The sequence below is a fragment of the Oncorhynchus nerka genome, linkage group LG18 (assembly GCF_034236695.1).
Source record: "Oncorhynchus nerka isolate Pitt River linkage group LG18, Oner_Uvic_2.0, whole genome shotgun sequence".
In the NCBI taxonomy this organism is placed as follows: domain Eukaryota; kingdom Metazoa; phylum Chordata; class Actinopteri; order Salmoniformes; family Salmonidae; genus Oncorhynchus; species Oncorhynchus nerka.
In genome coordinates, this window is record NC_088413.1 from 64199838 (window position 1) to 64220259 (window position 20422).

Below are 20422 nucleotides of genomic sequence, written 5' to 3' on the forward strand. Positions count from 1 at the left end.
AAAGTACTACTTACGTCGTTTTTTGGGGTATGTGTACTTCACTTTAATAATGTACTTTTTACTCCAAACATTTTCCCTGACACCCAAAAGTACTCATTACATTTTGAATGCTTAGCAGGACAGGAACATGGTCCAATTCAAGTACTTGGCCAGACAACATGCCTGGTCATCCCTACTGACACTATCTGGCGGACTCGCTAAACACAAACGCTTCGTTTGTAAATTATGTTTGAGTGTTGAAGTGTGCCCCTGGCTATCGGTGAATTCAAAAATCAAGAAAATGTTGCGGCCTGGTTTGCTTAATATAAGGACATTTGAACTTATTTATACTTTTATTTTTACTATAGACACTCAAGTATATTTTTGCAATGACATTTACTTTTTATACTTAAGTATATTTAAAACCAATTACTTTTAGACTTTTACTCAAGTAGTATTTTACTGGGTGTCTTTCACATTTTCTATTAAGGTATCTTCACGTTTACTCAAGTATGACAATTGGGTACTTTTTTTCACCACTGTGTATTTTAGGTCCGAGCAACACTTCTTTATCTGTTAAATAAATAATTAGATAAATTCATAGCTTCTACCCAAAATATAACAAGCTGATGAGAGAGAATAGGCAAAGGAAAATGAAGAGACCGAATAGTCAAGGGCAGTGACGTCACTTATATTTCAAAAACAATGTTCTCATAACCGCTGAAGATGATGAAAACGCTTGTGGTTAGGGGTAGTTACAGCGTGAGATTACATACTTATTCTGATAGAAACATGATTGTGCGCTGCAGTTTCTGTGGTTGCGTGTCTCTGTCTTTCAGAGCTGCAGAAACTGGAATGAGCCAAGAGGGAGCGGAGCGGAGTAGGCGACACTCAAACCCAGATCTGGAATTCAGGCATGTATTTAAGATGGAGCTGCTCATCTTTGGAAGACACAAGCCTCTCTGAGAGGTAGCTTACTAAATTCCAGCATAATGGTATAAAATGAAATGTATTCTATTAAGTAGGCTATTCCTCTATTCAATAGGACTGTTTCAACCGGATACCATTCTACCATTCAATATTGATTATATATTAAATTATACAGTGACTTTCCTTCACTAGATAACATTGGAGAATCCAGTCCGCGTTTTCCATGTGAGGCGCGTTGGAGCCTGGTGGTGGATAATAGCTGGTGGAGCTTGCTCTCTCTCTCTCATGCCATGCTGGGCCAGAAGGGCTCCGGGAGACAAGCATTTACCCATATCCGGGTTGGAGGAAAGGAAAAAAGTTTCATTTAAACCCGGACGACAAACTTCAGCATGAAGCCTCACTGACGGCGCCAAAGCCGCGGCTGTCAGCAACGCATTTCACCGCCGATTTTTACAAGCATTACAGCGCTATAACATAGCTTCGTTTTTCCATTGAATATTTTTTTCCTGCTTGTGTTTTTCCTCTGTCTGTATTTTTTTTGTGTGATAGTGTTCTGTGCGTCGGTCAGTGTCCCTGTCTAAAATGTTCAAGTGACAATGGCTGCGCAAGTGGCATCAGCACCGACATTAACTAATAATAAGAATAACACATTGTCTGGCAATTTGGGTCAAGAGATACATTCGGGGAAATCAGGAGGAGGAAATATATCGAGATCTGGAGAAATGCTTGGAGCTGTTGATGGGACTAACACAATGAATAATGTTGATCACCACCACCGAAATGAGCTCAACATGGTCAATTCAACTTATTCTCCGAATAACAATTCTAACACACCAGAGAAGGATAGTGGAAATAACGTCACTTCGTCAGATTCGACGACCTCTCCGGGGGGGATGGAAACCGGGATGATAGAGAACCATAAACTGAAAAATGTTGGGAGCGGAGATCCCTCTCAGCACCTCACACCGCCGCAACAGCAGTCACAATTTAACCCGTTTCCTCAGCATCAGCAGCGCCAGATACCAAGTAACAACAACAACAACAGCCAAGCCACAAGGGGAGAGAGTGAGAATCACCATCACGGAGGGAAGGAGGGTGTTTTGGGGAGCCAGTCAGAGCAGCAGATGCTAAATAAAGTTGATGGGGATCATACCTGTAAACCAGGGGAGCGGATGGGTGCTAGGTATGAACATTCCAACTTGGGACCAACGACCAACAACATCATCAGCCAGCCCCAGAGCGCGGGAGGAAACAGCGAGTTTAATAACTACTATGGCACTTCCAGAGTAGGGCCCTGCTATGATCAACATGGCGGACAACAAAGCACAGGGATGGGGATGATGCACTCTTCGGGACCCAACAACATGGACCCAGTGCACAACTCCCAAGAAGGGTACCACAACAGCCACTACAACCACTATCCTGGCTACCGGCAGGGCTACTGTGGCGCGGGCTATGGCATGATGGCCCCGTCCAGACAGGGCAGTAACATGCTGATTGGCCCTGGCAGCAACACTCCAGCTGGCCATGTCAAGGCTGCTATGGGAGCTGCTTCCTGCGGTTCTGGTGGAAGTGTTGGGGGCTTTCAGAGATTCCCAGGACAGAGTCAGCATCCTACCGGGGCCACCCCGACACTAAACCAATTACTGACATCTCCAAGTCCAATGATGCGAGGTTATGGAAGTGGCTATCAAGACTATAACAGTCCCTCTGCACAACAACAAGATGGCATCGGCCTGGGCAAAGACATGACTTCTCAGTATGGCTCCACAACCCATGGCTGGCCAGGGCAACAGAGAAATCACCCGTCCATGAGTCCTGGAAACGGAGGGCCAGGTATCAGCAGACCACAGGTAAATACTAGTTTTACAAACTCAGCTGTACTCTGAGTCACACCTGTCATGTTTGTAGAGTTGTTGAAATGTGTTATTACACAGAAACTAATAATCCCTCTCGACTTCACATAAATATGATGTTTGTCGGGGAATAATGCACTTCTAAATATTAATCTAGCTGTAAAGTAATTGGAGAAGATAATACTGTCTGGTTTCAGATCTGCTCAAGGTGACTCTTGCGAGAAAAACAATAGCCTGTCAGTCACGTATTTGTGCGATACGGGCAATATTTCACAACAGAGATTTTACACAATTAATATAGGCTATTAGTCGTAAATAGGCTTGGGAACTCAATATAATTTTGTGCGTAAAGGCGCGTTAAACAGAATACAATTATAATTATTAATATGTATTTGGTTAAAATCGTTGCAATGCATTTACCTTGACTGTGTGTTGATTATTTCCCACACATATTTTAATTGAAGATCTTTATTTGTGTAAGATATTACGCATTTACATGATTTACTTAAAAACAATTATTTATGTTGGAGATTCGCCCTCTTGCGGACGTGGTTGCAGACACCTAGAAAAACGTTATTTGGAGGGACGCGTTGTATAGGGTCTCGACGAATTAAAACGTTACCCATTGATTAATATTGTTTTTAATTACAAATATGTCCAAATTACATATTCAAAATGTATATATTTTAATTAGCAATCGATGTTTGCGCATGTAGTATATTCGCTATGACTGTCGAAGGCGAGGCGTGTCTGTGTATCACGCTGTCCGCCTGGGTTATTTATTGGAAAGTAAGTAGGCTTTCTCTCCATTGCAAGGTTTGGAATTTAAATTGTGGAGGTGAAGTGGATGTAAAACTCCCCAGACGACTCCCTGAGTTGACATCAAATCTGCCATCTGATTGGCTCTCCGTCTCCCCACAAGGGTGCTGAGCGCTTCTCATGTAAAAAGTGCTGAACCCTCTGTTCGGGCGCTTGACCCGGAGCATGGTGGGGGACGGGGACGGACTATTCATAACGTTGCCTATAGAACGCCATCTTCGAGGCTATAGAATAATGAAGAGTTGTATATATACATTATGCCTTTTGGTTGTGTTATCATGAATGGATACATTTTTATTGTCAAGGATGAACTCTGCTGAAAATGACCCAGATATTTGACCCCAGGGCAAAGTGGAGGTGTGGCCTAGGTGTGGACAAGGCTGCTTTTCTGTTGTTCCCAGGAAGACCTGTGTGCATGGGGGATTTTGAGGACATTTTTTATTGTAGTGGGCCTAGTAATTCCATAGTAATAATTGCCCATATTTTATAGCTTAGACATGTCATTCAACAGATCATAAATGATTTGTCTGAAGTAGTTTTAGTACACTCATAATTCAGGACGTTTGGAAGGCCCCCTTTGTAATATTAATTAAATGCTTTTCATGCCACAAATAGTTATTATATTATATACTGTATTTTGGATGCACAACAACCACAGTGCTAAGCATCTACAATATGTCATACACATCTATATCATTGTCATGCTTTTAGTCTTACATAACTGTACAGGAAAATAATTCAAAGTCATTTTTATGCCAGGTTTTAGAATAGCAATATTTATGTCAGGTTAGCATTTTTCGTCATGAATCTTGTTCTGGAGGTAGTTCTGCAGAGAAGTCACTAGCTGGCACAGCCACAAAGTCAAGCAATATGATTTTTAACCAACCCTAAACCCTAACCTTAACCACACTAATAACCCTAATGCCTAAACCTAAGCTCATTTTTGTTTTCATGAATTTTTACAATATAGACATTTTTTCCCTTGCAGCTGGCCTATCTAAGGGGAAATCTCTCAGTTCTGCCTCCAGGTCAACACTCGTGACATTATACGGCAACCTGCATATTTATCACAATTTTCCGTGCCATCTAAACATTATGAACAGCGGTGGCTATAATCATAGTTAGTCATTGGAGGGTAATGATTGTATGTGATGCATACCATAGCCGAGCAGGGCAGTCATTATGTTAATAAGCCTCTCCTTCAGCCTCAGAGAATAATAGCTTCCAAATTGTAATTGGTAAATAAATTGTAGCAATCATATTTGGCCCTAATATTTAAAGACATCAGTGGGCTAAAGATGCACATTATAAGCATACATTTACAAGCAGAATAAATCTCTAGAGGATATCAACTAAATTCATCTCTTATTATTAAAATAATGTACAATATGTTTTGCACAGGTTGCATGCAGTTAAACTTGGTATTTACTTTTTATTTATTTATTTTCATACAACAATGTATTTGATTTTGAACCCGGAGTAGAGATTGTGTTGTAGTTGTTCCATATGAACAGAAATCCTGTATACATGTGGATAAACAGGTTTGTAATCGACTGTGAGAGGTACCTCAGTCAGTGCACCAACAGGGGTTGTGTGTCAGGACCTAATGTGGTCTAATGTGGATCCTCCGTTTGAGTCATGATCTGGCTTTAAGCACCTCAAAGTCTCTCTCTGTGTGTGTGTGTGTGTGTGTGTATGTGTGTGTTTGATTAAACATGCTTCAATCACCTGTCGGCAGAATCTCCCTCTTTCAAGTTAATTTCCTCCCCACTGCCCCTCTACAGGAGCAAGCACTGTGAAAACACTTTCCTCATTTAAAACAGACTGGGAGGTGAAGACACACACACACACACACACACACACACACACACACACACACACGCGCACGCACACACACACACACACACACACACACACACACACACACACACACACACACACACACACACACACACACACACACACACACACACGGTAGAACTACAGGAAGGAGACACCTAGTTGAAGCTACTCTTTCGTCCAAATTGCATTGTCCCGGATTTTCAATTACTCTGGCCTATTTGATTGAGGAAATGGACAGAGGGAGAGAGAGAGAGTCCCTGTGATCAGTTAGTGGTCTGTCTGCTTTTGCACACTGTTCCTTAGTTTCTCATCAAATAGGTCAAATCATAACAAATCAAATCAAATTTGATTGGCCATGTACACATGGTTAGCTGATGTTAATGCGAGTGTAGCGAAATGCTTGTGCTTCTAGTTCCGACAGTACAGTAATATCTAACAAGTCATCTAACAATCCCACAACAACTACCTAATACACACAAATCTAAAGGGATGGAGTAAGAATAAATACAAACATACATGGATAAGCGATGACCGAGCGGAATAGGCTAGATGGAATAGATGGTATTAAATACAGTATATACATATGAGATGAGATATGTAATATACAGTATGTAAACATTCAAGTGGCATTATTAAAGTGACTAGTGATCCATTTATTAAAGTGGCCAATGATTTCAAGTCTGTATGTAGGCAGCAGCCTCTGTGTTAGTGATGGTTGTTTAACAATCTGATGGCCTTGAGATAGAAGCTGTTTTTCAGTCTCTCGGTCCCAGTTTTGATGCACCTGTACTGACCTCACCTTCTGGATGGTAGCGGGGTGAACAGGCAGTGGCTCAGGTGGTTGATGTCCTTGATGATCTTTTTGGCCTTCCAATTCTGCCAGTAAAGAAATATACAAAACTGTTAGTTTTTTGGAAAATGAAACAGTTGTTCTAATTTTGGTATTGACTGATTTGACACAGTGCTTATTATATTATCTCAATCTAGTTATGCCTTTCAGTCTTTAAAACATGTGTTCACTTATTTACAGTATAAGGGTAATACACTGCAGTGTGTATGTATATGTGTGTGTGTGTGTGTGTGTGTGTGTGTGTGTGTGCGCGATCGCATGTCCTTGTATATCTGGCTTTATGTTCAGATTATTGCTTGACTGTCTGGGTTTGTATGCACATTATTTAATATTTCAGTGTGTGTGTGTGTGTGTGTGTGTGTGTGTGTGTGTGTGTGACAGCGCAGTGTAGAGCAGACAGAAGTAGCCTCGTCAGCACTAGTTCTCCAGCCTCAGCTCCTTCCCTTGCTCGTCCACGCTTTCTTCATGTTGCTTTGTTATCATCTCAGGCTCTCTTAGCCTAGCGCTGATTAGGAACAACACAGTGAAATGTTCATTTGCTCTGTTGTTCCCGATAAGGGTCTGACAGACGGCCAGGGTTTTCATCTTGCTGGATGAAACACAATGCTCATGAGCGTAATTGGCAACTAGATTATCCTGGGACTGGCCATGATTTTCTTAAAATGCCAATTAATTCAGATTTGCCATAAAGAAATTGACCAGTCGGAGCGTTGACTGTACGTATAATTAGCTCGCTAATAAAATAATTGTAACTTTTTGTTCTGGCCTGTGATGCATTGTTTTTGTTTAGATTTTGGCTATTTGGAGTTTAGGATGCTAGTTTATTCCCAATCCCAAACTGCATGGTAATGCTGCACTACATGATTGAGGTAGTTCAAACCCATAGCCTCTTTGTGTCCTAATGGATTTGTTATGTTGACGTGAACATTTCTACATGACTGATGTACATAACAGACGTCTGGATGACATTGATAGACAGGACCAGCTCTATGGACATAACAGACGTCTGGATGACATTGATAGACAGGACCAGCTCTATGGACATAACAGACGTCTGGATGACATTGATAGACAGGATCAGCTCTATGGACATAACAGACGTCTGGATGACATTGATAGACAGGACCAGCTCTATGGACATAACAGACGTCTGGATGACATTGATAGACAGGATCAGCTCTATGGACATAACAGACGTCTGGATGACATTGATAGACAGGACCAGCTCTATGGACATAACAGACGTCTGGATGACATTGATAGACAGGACCAGCTCTATGGATGGACATAACAGACGCCTGGCTCTATGACATTGATAGACAGGATCAGCTCTATGGACATAACAGACGTCTGGATGACATTGATAGACAGGATCAGCTCTATGGACATAACAGACGTCTGGATGACATTGATAGACAGGATCAGCTCTATGGACATAACAGACGTCTGGATGACATTGATAGACAGGACCAGCTCTATATAGAGAACATGGTGAGATTCTGCTACCTAACCCTTCTCTCTGAGCATGGCCTTTATCAGTGGTAGCCAGTACACACTCTCAGGCTGTGGAGAGAACGAGAGTACATCACTAGGGCTGAGCTTCCTGCCATCCAGGACCACTACACCAGGCGGGGTCAGAGGAAGGCCCTAACGATTGTCCAACACTCCATCCACCCAAGTCATGGACTGTTCTCTCTGCTACCGCATGGCAAGTGGGACCGATGCACCAAGTCTGGAACCAACAGGACCCTGAACAGCTTCTACCCCAAGCCATAAGACTGCTAAATAGTTAGTTAAATAGTTAACCGAATCGCTACCAGACTATCTGCATTGACCCTTTTTGCACAAACTCTTTTGAGTCATAAAATCAAATTTTATTAGTCACATGCGCCGAAAACCTTACGGTGAAATGCTTACTTACGAGCCCCTAACCAACAATGCAGTTTCAAATAAATACAGATAAGAATAAGAGATAGAAGTAACAAGTAATTAAAGATCAGCAGAAAAATAACAATAGCGAGACTTTAAACAGGGGGGTACCGATACAGAGTCAATGTGCACTGGTTAGTTGAGGTAGTATGTACATGTAGGTAGAGTTATTAAAGTGACTATGCATAGATGACAACAGAGAGTAGCAGTGGTGTAAAGAGGGGGCACTGCAAATAGTCTGGGTAGCTATTTGACGAGATGTTCAGGAGTCTTATGGCTTGTGGGTAGAAGCTGTTTAGAAGCCTCTTGGACCTGGACTTGGCGCTCTTGTACCGCTTGCCGTGAGGTAGCAGAGATAACAGTCTATGACTAGGGTGGCTGGAGTCTTTGACAATTGTTAGGAGCTCCCTCTGACACCGCCTGGTATAGAGGTCCTGGATGGCAGGAAGCTTGGCCCCAGTGATGTACTGTGCCGTTTGCACTACCCTCTGTAGTACCTTGCGGTCGGTGACTGAGGAGTTGCCATACCAGGCAGTGATGCAACCAGTCATGATGCTCTCGATGGTGCAGATGTATAACTTTTTTAGGATCTGAGAACCAAAGCCAAATCTTTTCATTCTCCTGAGGGGGAATAGGTTTTGTCGTGCCCTCTTAACGACTGTCATGGTGGACCATGTTAGTTTGTTGGTGATGTGGATGCCAACAAACTTGAAGCTCTCAACCTGCTCCACTGCAGCCCTGTCAATGAGAATGGGGGCATGTTCGGTCCTCTTTTTCCTGTAGTCCACAATCATCACCTTTGTCTTGGTCACGTTGAGAGAGAGGTTGGTGTCCTGGCACCACACGGCCAGGTCTCTGTCCTCCTCCCTATAGGCTGTCTCATCGTTGTCGGTGATCAGGCCTACCACTGTTGTGTCATCTGCAAATTTAATGATGGTGTTGGAGTCGTGCCTGGCCGTGCAGTCATGAGTGAACAGGGAGTACAGTAGGGGACTGAGCACGCACCCCTGAGGTGCCCCTGTGTTGAGGATCAGCGTGGCGGATATATTGTTACCTACCCTTTCTACCTGGGGGCGGCCCGTCAGAAAGCCCAGGATCCAGTTGCAGAGGGAGGTATTTAGTTCCAAGGTCCTTAGCTTATTGATGAGCTTTGAGGGCATTATGGAGTTGAATGCTGAAATGTAGTCAATAAATAACACTCTCACATAGGTGTTCCTTTTGTCCAGGTGGGAAAGAGCAGTGTGGAGGGCAATAGAGATTGCATCATCTGTGGATCTGTTGGGGCGGTATGCAAATTGGAGTAGGTCTAGGGTTTCTGGGATGATGATGTTGATGTGAGCCTTGACCAGCCTTTCAAAGCACTTCATGGCTACAGACGTGAGTGCTATTGGTCGGAAGTCATTTAGGCAGGTTACCTTAGTGTTCTTAGGCACAGGGACTATGGTGGTCTGCTTAAAACATGTTGGTATTACAGACTCAGATAGGGAGAGGTTGAAAATGTCAGTGAAGACACTTGCAAGTTGGTCAGCGCATGCTCGCTGTACACGTCCTGGTAATCTGTCTGGCCCTGCAGCCTTGTGTATGTTGACCTGTTTAAAGGTCTTACTCACATCGGCTGTGGAGAGTGTGATCACATAGTCTTCCGGAACAGCTGGTGCTCTCATGCATGTTTCAGTGTTATTGGCCTCGAAGCAAGCATAGAAGTAGTTTAGCTCATCTAGTAGGCTTGTGTCACTGGGCTAGGTGGTCCAGAGTTTTGAGCAACACAACTGAGTTTACTCAAAAAGTCAAGCAAAATTCCAAATAGGAACATACATACACACTAGCACAATCAACAACCACGAACGAAAGACACCAACAATCATGGACAGAACAGAAATGTGTGCCAGAGGGTTAAATAAGGAACATGATATGGGAATTGAAACCAGGTGTGTGTAATACAGACAAAACAAAACGAAACTGAAACATGGATCGGTGGTGACTAGAAAGCCGGTGACGTCGACCACCGAACACCACCCGAACAAGGAGAAGGGCCGACTTCGGCGGAAGTCATGACAGTGGTCTATAGCTCATCAGCTTATCATGCTCTGCTGCTACTGTTTACTATCTGTCACTTTACCCCTACCTATATGTACACATCTACCTCAATTACCTCGTACCCCTGCACGTTGGAATTCATTATGTATTTATACCTTGTGTGATTTTTCTATTATTTTACTATTTTTCTCTCTGTATTGTTGGGAAGGGCCCATAGGTAAGCGTTTCACTGTTAGTCTACACCTGTTGTTTAATCTGTTGCGACAAGCAATCCCGTATCCGGGAGCGTAATTATAGCCTCAAGCTCATTACCATAACGCAACGTTAACTATTCATGAAAATCGCAAATGAAATTAAATAAATATATTGGCTCACAAGCTTAGCCTTTTGTTTAACAACACTGTCATCTCAGATTTAAAAAAAATGCTTTTCAACCATAGCTACACAAGCATTTGTGTAAGAGTATTGATAGCTAGCATAGCATTAAGCCTAGCATTCAGCATGCAACATTTTCACAAAAACAAGAAAAGCATTCAAATAAAATCATTTACCTTTGAAGAACTTCGGATGTTTTCAATGAGGAGACTCTCAGTTAGATAGCAAATGTTCAGTTTTTCCAAAAAGATTATTTGTGTAGGAGAAATCGCTCCGTTTTGTTCATCACGTTTGGCTAAGAAAAAAAACAGAAAATTCAGTCATTACAACGCAAACTTTTTTCCAAATTAACTCCATAATATCGACAGAAACATGGCAAACGTTGTTTAGAATCAATCCTCAAGGTGTTTTTCACATATCTATTCGATGATAAGTTTGGTTTCTCCTCTGTTCAAAATTGAAAAATGCACGCACCTGGAGATTACGCAATAGTTTCGACGGAGGACACCGAGCGGACACCTGGTAAATGTAGTCTCTTATGGTCAATCTTCCAATGATATGCCTACAAATACGTCACAATGCTGCAAACACCTTGGGGAAACGACAGAAAGTGTAGGCTCATTCCTTGCGCATTCACAGCCATATAAGGAGACATTGGAACACAGCGCCTCAAAAATCTGGCTCACTTCCTGTATGAAATTTCATCTTGGTTTCGCCTGTAGCATTAGTTCTGTGGCACTCACAGACGATATCTTTGCAGTTTTGAAAACGTCAGAGTGTTTTCTTTCCAAAGCTGTCAATTATATGCATAGTCGAGCATCTTTTTGTGACAAAATATCTTGTTTAAAACGGGAACGTTTTTCATCCAAAAATGAAATACTGCCCCCAGAGGTTCAAGAGGTTAAGAAGCATGTGACAAATACATTTTTCCTGGGCTGGATCAGAAGCCTGCCATCACTGCTGTCTGTCTGTCTGTCTGTCTGTCTGTCTGTCTGTCTGTCTGAGGCACCAGGGAAGCTCCGTTCAGAGCACCCAGCCTAGCTTCTCTCTCTCTGGTTATTTCTCTCAGCAGGGGTGTGAAGATGGCCACGCAGAGTGTCTTTTCTGGGGAGAGAGAGAGTGAGGCAATCTGAGAAATATGGAAACATTGCAGCGGGCGGCAGCAGAATTTGAACTCAGTCACACAAGGCTACTGAGTCATGGGGTTGACTTCCGAGAAGGAGAGAGGGAGAAAGAGAGGGGAAATATTCAAGTATTTAGAGCCCTCCATCTGAAACATGCCCCAGCCTCTCCAAGAAGGTAAATGAAAGGGATGGAAACATAGTATGTGTTTAGGAGCAGCGTGGTTGGTCAGATGATTTCTGCCTGCCCGTGGTTTTCCCTCTCTCTCTGGTACCCTGGAGCTATCGTATTCCCCTCAAACAGTGGTGTGCCGTTCGTGTGGGGCAGGCAGGCTGGTGGAGCGGGAGGGCTGGGAGCCATGCTGGAGGGGAGGGCTGGGCAGGGAGCCAGGCTGGAGGGGAGGGCTGGGCAGAGAGCCATGCTGGAGGGGAGGGCTGGGCAGGGAGCCAGGCTGGAGGGGAGGGCTGGGCAGGGAGCCAGGCTGGAGGGGAGGGCTGGGCAGGGAGCCAGGCTGGCAGGCAGCCCTTTGGTGGCCTCTTTCACCTCCCACAATCCCTCTGACCTTCACACATGCAAATTAGCCATGTGCAGACAGTGAATGGGAGGAGAGCTTACCCCCCTTCTCTTAGAGGAAAAGGGATCTCTATTTCTCAATTCAATTTCATTTTCAATTTAAGGGGCTTTATTGTCATGGGAAACATGTCTACATTGCCAAAGCAAGTGAAGTAGATAATAAACAAAAGAGAAATAAACAATAAAAAATGTACAGTAAACATTACACTCACAAAAGTTCCTAAAGAATAAAGACATTTCAAATGTCATATTATGTCTATATACAGTGTTGTAATGATATGCAAATAGTTAATGTACAAAAGGGAAAATAAATCAACATAAATATAGGTTGTATTTACAATGGTGTTTGTTCTTGACTGGTTGCCCTTTTCTTGTGGCAACAGGTCACAAACCTTGCTGCTGTGATGGCACACTGTGGTATTTCACCCAGTAGATATGGGAGTTTAACAACATTTGGTTTGTTTTCGAATTCTTTGTGGACCTGTGTAATGGTGAAACCTGTGTAATGGTCATACATTTGGCAGGAGGTTAGGAAGTGCAGCTCAGTTCCCACCTTATTTTGTGGGCAGTGTGCACAGAGTATGTACATAGTCCTTCATTTTGGTTCAGTCACAGTGATCAGGAATTCAGAACTCTCTGTTTAGGGCCAAATAGCAAATAGCAAATAGCATTCTTTCTTTCTATCCATCTGCCCCTCTCTCTTCCCACTCTCTCACTTCCTCTTCCCTTCTCTCTCTCTTCCTCTTCCCTCTCTCTCTCTCTCTTCCTCTTCCCTCTCTTTCTTCCTCTTCCCTCTCTCTCTCTTCTAGAAGAGGAGAACAGTGAGAAGTGTTGGTATGCTACAGATCCGATCCAATATTTATACACAGATGATATCTATATCATTCTGACATCATCCACTTCCCTTTTGCCCACTTAGAGAATGCTAGATGATAGGCTGGCACTGACTTAATGTGTGCGTGCCTGCGTGTGTATGCATGCGTGTGTGTGTGTGTGTGTGTGTGTGTGTGTGTGTGTGTGTGTGTGTGTGTGTGTGTGTGTGTGTGTGTGTGTGTGTGTGTGTGTGTACAGGTGCCAATGATGGGCAGAATTCTCTGCCTGACTGCTGTTGACTCTGCTGAACAGTTAGCGGCTGATCCAGTTTCTTCATTTGTCTCATTGAGACATGCCAGTATGGCAGTTTGTTAACATGTGGCTAGATGTGTTTGATGAACAATATGCAGCTGGTTCTCTATTGTTCTAATTTTAATATATTTTAATTAACACTTATTTTCTTTCTGAAAAAATTATAAACAGGTTAGTAATGTTGTTTCTCTCACTTTAAAACTTTATTGACAACACAGTGATATAAATTCATAAATCTAGACACTTCACATTCTCTTTTATCACTCTCTCTCTTCTCTCTCTCTCTCTCTCTCTCTCTCTCTCTCTCTCTCTCTCTCTCTCTCTCTCTCTCTCTCTCTCTCTCTCTCTCTCTCTCTCTCTCTCTCTGTCTCTCTCTCCTCTGTAGTTACTAGCAGCAGTAGGGGAAGATCAAGCAGACATACTCTATACTCTGGTTGATTCACCCCAGCCCAACCATCTGATTACAATAGACAGAATGGCAACCGTTGATCTGGCAAATTGACCATGTGAGAAGGTGTGATGATGGTAGAGATGATTTAGAGCCTCTGGTCAGATGTGGGACTGTGGTGACCACCTCTGTCTGAACAGGCTGTCATTTACACCAATTAAAGCAATTAGAGCAATTATGTCATCTCGATCCCCACCACACCCCAGGCCACAAAAACACTGGCTGATTGGACAAAATATGGATATTGTGTCTGTGTAAGCGTACTTGCAAACAAACTCAATAAGCCTGTTCAAGTAATTCTGTGCTGAAATAATTTGGGAAGGTTGGTTTGGAAATACACTATATATACAAAAGTATGTGGAAACCCCTTCAAAATAATGGATTCGGCTATTTCAGCCACACTTGTTGCTGACAGGTGTATAAAACCAAGCACACCGCTGTGCAATCTCCATAGACAAACATTGACAGGAGAATGGTCTTACTGAAGAACTCAGTGACGTTCAACTTGGCACCGTCATAGGATGCCACCTGTCCAACAAGTCAGTTCGTCATATTTCTGCCCTGTTAGATCTGCCCCGGTCAACTGTAAGAGCTGTTATTGTGAAGTGGAAACGTCTAGGAGCAACGACGGCTCAGATCGGGACCACCGAGTGCTGAAGCACGTAGCGCGTCAGCATGTGGCTGGGAAATTGGTTTTCCAGCCGCACACAGTCCTAAGATCACCATGTGTAATGCCAAGCGTCGGGTGGAGTGCTGTAAAGCTCGCTGCCATTGGACTCTGGAGCAGTGGAAATGCGTTCTCTGAAGTGATGAATCACGCTTCACCATCTGGCAGTCCAACGGACAAATCGCGTTTTGGAGGATGCCAGGAGAACGCTAACCTGCCCGAATGCATAGTGCCCGCTGTAAAGTTTGGTGGAGGATGAATAATGTTCTGGGGCTGTTTTTCATGGTTCGGGCTAGGCCCCTTAGTTCCAGTGAAGGGAAATCTTAATGCTACAGCATACAAATCAAATCTTATTTGTCACATGCACCGAATACAACAGGTATTACCTTGAAACGCTTACTTACAAGCCCTTAACCAACAAGGCAGTTTTAAGAAAATAGAGTTAAGAAGTTACAATGACATTCTAGATTCTGTGCTTCCAACTTTGTGGCAACCGTTTGGGAAAAGCCCTTTCCTGGCACAAAGCGAGGTCCATACAGAAATGGTTTGTCGAGATCTGTGTGGAATAACTTCACTGGCCTGCACAGAGCCCTGACCGAAACCCCTTTGGGATGATTTGGAATGCCAACTGCAGGCCTAATCACCCAACATCAATGTCCGACCTCACTAATGCTCTTGTGGTTCAAATCAAATCAAATCAAATGTATTTCTATAGCCCTTCGTACATCAGCTGATATCTCAAAGTGCTGTACAGATCGAATGGAATCATGTCCCCGCAGCAATGTTCCAACATCTAGTGGAAAGCCAGAAGAGTGGAGGCAGTTATAGCAGCAATGTTCCAACATCTAGTGGAAAGCCAGAAGAGTGGAGGCAGTTATAGCAACAATGTTCCAACATCTAGTGGAAAGCCAGAAGAGTGGAGGCAGTTATAGCAGCAATGTTTCAACATCTAGTGGAAAGCCAGAAGAGTGGAGGCAGTTATAGCAGCAATGTTCCAACATCTAGTGGAAAGCCAGAAGAGTGGAGGCAGTTATAGCAGCAATGTTCCAACATCTAGTGGAAAGCCAGAAGAGTGGAGGCAGTTATAGCAGCAATGTTCCAACATCTAGTGGAAAGCCAGAAGAGTGGAGGCAGTTATAGCAGCAATGTTCCAACATCTAGTGGAAAGCCAGAAGAGTGGAGGCAGTTATAGCAGCAATGTTCCAACATCTAGTGGAAAGCCAGAAGAGTGGAGGCAGTTATAGCAGCAAAGGGGGGACCAACTCCATTTTAATGCCCATGATTTTGGAATGAGACAAGCATCAATATATTCATTTACAAACCAGTTTGTACCTACACTAGTTACACTTCAAGTATATTGTTTGAGCAATAGCATATAGAACTCATTTAAAATGGAATGCAAAAGGAGAGTTTGTTATTGGTTTGGCATCTTTTCACTAAAAGCTACTAGTGCTGTGAGCAGGAGACAGAGGCTTGCTGTCACACCACCTCCCTACCAATACCATGTTGTGTCTTCTTGATGAACATCCATTGGTATTGTTGGACAAACATGTAAAGGTTACTATAATGTCAGCTGTATGTCAGAAGGGATGCTGTTTGCCCTGTTGTAGATCACATTAGCATAATCCATAGTTTGGCTAACAAAGTGTTCCTTTGCCCAGTGTGAAGGCTGAGACATGAGACATGCTCTGGGTTAGAATGGATCTGGGGGGTGGGTGTGATGAGGACACCCAGAGATATTTATCAGCCAAATGTACAGTATATTACACTGTATATAGAGTTTATACCTTACAATGTCTCTGTGTGTGTGTATTTGTTTGTGTGTTGGAAACCACAGACATGCTGAGTACTGTCTGGAACATTCAGTGACATTGACATAATTGCAGACGTAGCTTTAGTGGTTTCTAAAATGTTATCTCTCTCTCTCTCTCTCCACCCCCCCTCTCTCTCTCTCTCTCCCCTCCTTCCTCCCCCCTCTCTCGCCTTCCCTCTCTCCCCTCCCCCTCTCTCCCCTCCTCTCTCTCTCCCCCCTCTCTCCCCCCACCCTCTCTCTCCCTCTGTCTCGCTCTCTCTCTCTCCCTCTCTCTCTCTCTCCCTCTCTCCCTCTCTCCCCCTCTCTCTCCCTCTCTCTCTCTCGCTCTCCCCCCTCTCTCCCTCTCTCTCTCTCTCTCGCTCTCGCCCCCCTCTCTCTCTCTCTCTCTCGCTCTCTCTCCCCCTCTCTCTCTCTCGCCCTCCCTCTCTCCCCCTCCTCTCTCTCTCCCCCTCCCCCTCTCTCTGTCATTATCACACACTGTCGTTCTAGTTCTCTCTCCTCTCTCTTTTCTTTCTCTGCCCACCTCACTCTTATTCCTCTACTATCTCTCTTTATTGCTCTGTGTCTCTCTCTTTCCCAAAGTGTTTTCAACTCTCCTCTCCCTCCTCCTCCCCAGTCAGCCAGTCCTTGGTGTTGACCTTCAGTGCTGTAGTTAGGTAGTTAGTGGATGACTGTGGTGCTGCCTGCCTGCTGCACTCATTAAGCATTAAAGATGAATAGTTCCATTATAGGAGAGGAGGAAAAAATACAATCAGTCCAATTAGAGATAATTAAGTGCTTGGAGGGCGAGAGGAGCTGAAGGACAAGGAGACCTGGGCTCTGTAAGTCCTCCTCAGCCCCAGCAGGTGTGTGTGTTTGGGGGGGTTACTGAGGCTTGGGGGTCAGTGGAAACACCTCTTGTTGACCTGTGACCCCTAACCCTGTGTCACTCCCCCTGTCAGCCCCGTGGCATGATGGGAGCTTGTTAAAGAGAAGATGTTTGAAATGCCAAGCCAATACCATCACCTTAACGAACATGCGCACACTTTCATTCTTTCCTTCATGGATTTTATGCTGATGCACTTTCAATATTTATTATGCTGGGATGAAGGAGAAATCCAGGGTCAGAGTCTGAAATCGACTCCCTCTCTGTTTTCCCTATCAGGGCCCTGTTTATTTGTACATTGTTAGTTTGTTATCACTTGGGTCTACTGTGAGATGTACAGTATTTACCTCATTTCTCCCTTCATGTTTTCATCATTATGTGGTGAAATTGAAACAGCTGTACTCCTCTGGGTATTGCACATGTAGGCCAATAAAAATCATCTGCCACTTGGAGAAATGAGAGAGAAATGAGGACGAGCCTCCTCCAATGGGAGCACTGCTGCTGTCCTAATGGGAAACTCAGGTGGGTCAATATTACATTGTTCAGACACTGAGGAGCAGGAATCTGAGGGAGCTTTATATCACCTGACAGATACATTAGATTGAGCAGAAGTATTTCACAGATTAAAGAAGGGGATTATAAATATGTCGTTATGGGTTTGTATTGTGGAATCCTGTGAATGTGTGTTTCAGAGGTAAATAGTGCGTGACTGAGGGCCTATTCTCCTTGTGTTAGGGCCCCTGCCTTCTGCCTTGTGTGTGTTTGTGTAGTTGGGCGTGCAGCTAGCTCTGGTTTGTGCTTGTCAGCCGCCTCTGTTCCCTCTAGTCCCTGCTCAGGCCAGTCACTATGGGCCCTGTGCGCATCAGAAACCATTATATCTAATGGCTTTTCCACATATCATTCTCCCTGTGTTATGACACTTATTTTATGACTGCTAACATATCAAATATTTAAATAAACAGAATAGGGGCTGGCTGATGCTGGAGGGAGAGACATGCATTTCCATGCACACAGGCTGCAGGCAGACAGCGAGAAAGAAGAGAAAGAAGAGAGGGGGAAGAGAGGAGAGGAAGGGAGGAAAATTTGTCAGATGTAGGGAAGAGAAATGTTTAGCTTGCCTCCAATCAAAGTGGCGGAGGATGTTTTTTCACATTTGCCTCTCAGTAGCTGGTGGCGGACACCGGCAGAGGGTACATCCGTCAGCGTTTCTCCTGGGCCGGGGCCGACGGCGGGGCCCCAGTGGCTTGTAAAAGCAGACCAGCGTAGTGTACCAATATCAATCGCGTGCCAAGGAGAGCGAGCTGGAGAGAAAGTTGAGATAAAAACAGAACATAACACAACAATGTTTATGTTAGAAAAGGAAGGACAGAGGGAGGGAGCGGTAGAAGACTGATGTATCTATCTGTTTCCTATAGAGAGAGAGAGAGAGAGAGAGAGAGAGAGAGAGAGAGAGAGAGATGCAAAAGAAACAGGGTCTTGTGGCTGAGCCGAACCGAGCATCTTGCGTCTGGCTGTGTTAGTCGGAGGCCCATTACGTTCAGGCTAATCTTAAAATAATGAATTGTAAGTCGGTGCTTTTAAAGAGTATTGTAATTGAATCCTAAATTAGGCCTGGGAAAGAGGACACGTCCGGCTTTACTGTGAGTCTGCTCCCTTTCCCTCCCTCCCTCCTCCTCCTCCTCCTCCACCACCTCTTCCTCCCCCACCTCCCTCCTCCCTCCATCCTTCACACTCTCCCTCCTTCATGCGGAGGAGAGAGAATGCGAGGCAGGAAATGCTAATGAAATGCATATTTGGGGAAAAATGGCCATCTATAACCTATTTGTGTTCTTTGAATTTAAATGATGTGTGTGTGAGTGGTGTGATGTATTGTGCTTGTAGAAGGGGCATTCCGTCAGGCTTTTATTCCTGTAAACAAATGTGAGATAAAGAAGAAAAGTGGAGTAATACAGTAAACAGAATGGAATGAATAAATGTAGCTTTTGTTGTGAATAATTTGTGAGGGATGGAAGAGAAAGCTATGTTTCCTCAGAGAAGATTGACATTTTGGTTTTATATTGTTACTGCTGACTGAATTGAAAGATATTGGATATTGGCAACGACAGGGTTTGTGCATTGCTGTTGCCTTTGTTTTGGTATTGTTTTGCTCTCCGTGGTCGTAGCCTAGGAATGGAGTCCTGCTCGGAGAGAACCTGTAATAGCAGCTCAATGTGCTTACACTTACCCATGCTGCCTCCCAGATGCTTGGCCTGCCTGCACCACGACCCCTGCCTGGCTCGCTGGATCAAAGCTCTGGGACGGGGCTGCCCTCCATAAAACATCTGCCTCTATGTGACTTGACGAGAGGCCTCGGAAGAAAGGTGGTGTTGGCTCTGAGGTCAGATAGAGGGTTTGATCTCCATGGGGAAACATGGGAACCCTTATGGTGAGACCTGAACCAATTGTGTTGGATGTGTCGTTTACTGCTGGGTCTGTATTGGGCGTACTGGGACTATTAGAATAAATAGTGTAGGACGGAATCTCATTCCTCTTATTATGTTTCTATCTATGGATCAAACAACACATTCCTTCCACAGTAGAAGTATTGCCAAGTGTCTGTCCACTGTCCAAGACTTCACAAACAGCTTGTTCTCCCAGCATCTGGCTCCAGATGTAATGATGAAGCCAAGTACACATGGTGAAATTAAGCAGACTGGGCAGTTCAATTGAAGGGATTGCTATGGCCTCTCTATGTTTTAATATGTCTGTGCTTTAAATACACAGCAATAAAAACCTGTTATGGTTGTAGTCTATTAAAAATAAGAGAAATGAAGGTGGGTATTTTTATGAACCAATTGCTTGTCCAGACCAGGGCGCATCTTGACAGTATTGGTGTTGATAAATAAAGCCTTAGTTCACTGTTCCATAGCCTTAGTCTTTAGTGATGCTTCTTTAGGCTGAGAGGCCTTGAAGTGTTTCCCCTGAGATTGTTTTTGCAGCCGTGGCAGAATTAGCAGGAGGGGGGTCTTCCTGGGGCATACATCAATACTGTGCGCCACTGCTAAATGCATTTAGGGGAAACACTGCATTGGGGTGTGGCTGGAGCCTGGGTGTGTGGCTGGAGCCTGGACAGGCATTAGGCTTTAGGCTTGCTCTCATTGATCGCTCAGCACCACCACACCATGTTCTCATCCAGTTTGCTGATTGATTCAG

General features: G+C 44.0%; 1 protein-coding gene across 1 annotated transcript in view; it reads left to right on the forward strand.

Annotated features, from left to right (window-relative positions):
- Positions 1-1214: 1214 nt before the first annotated feature.
- LOC115146334 (AT-rich interactive domain-containing protein 1B-like) overlaps positions 1215-20422 on the forward strand; it is a 378630-nt gene continuing 359422 nt past the window's right edge. The window contains exon 1 of the mRNA XM_065004267.1: positions 1215-2762. Coding sequence (XP_064860339.1) covers positions 1506-2762 — 1257 coding nt within the window. The 5' untranslated portion in view covers positions 1215-1505. The remainder of the gene's footprint in view (positions 2763-20422) is intronic.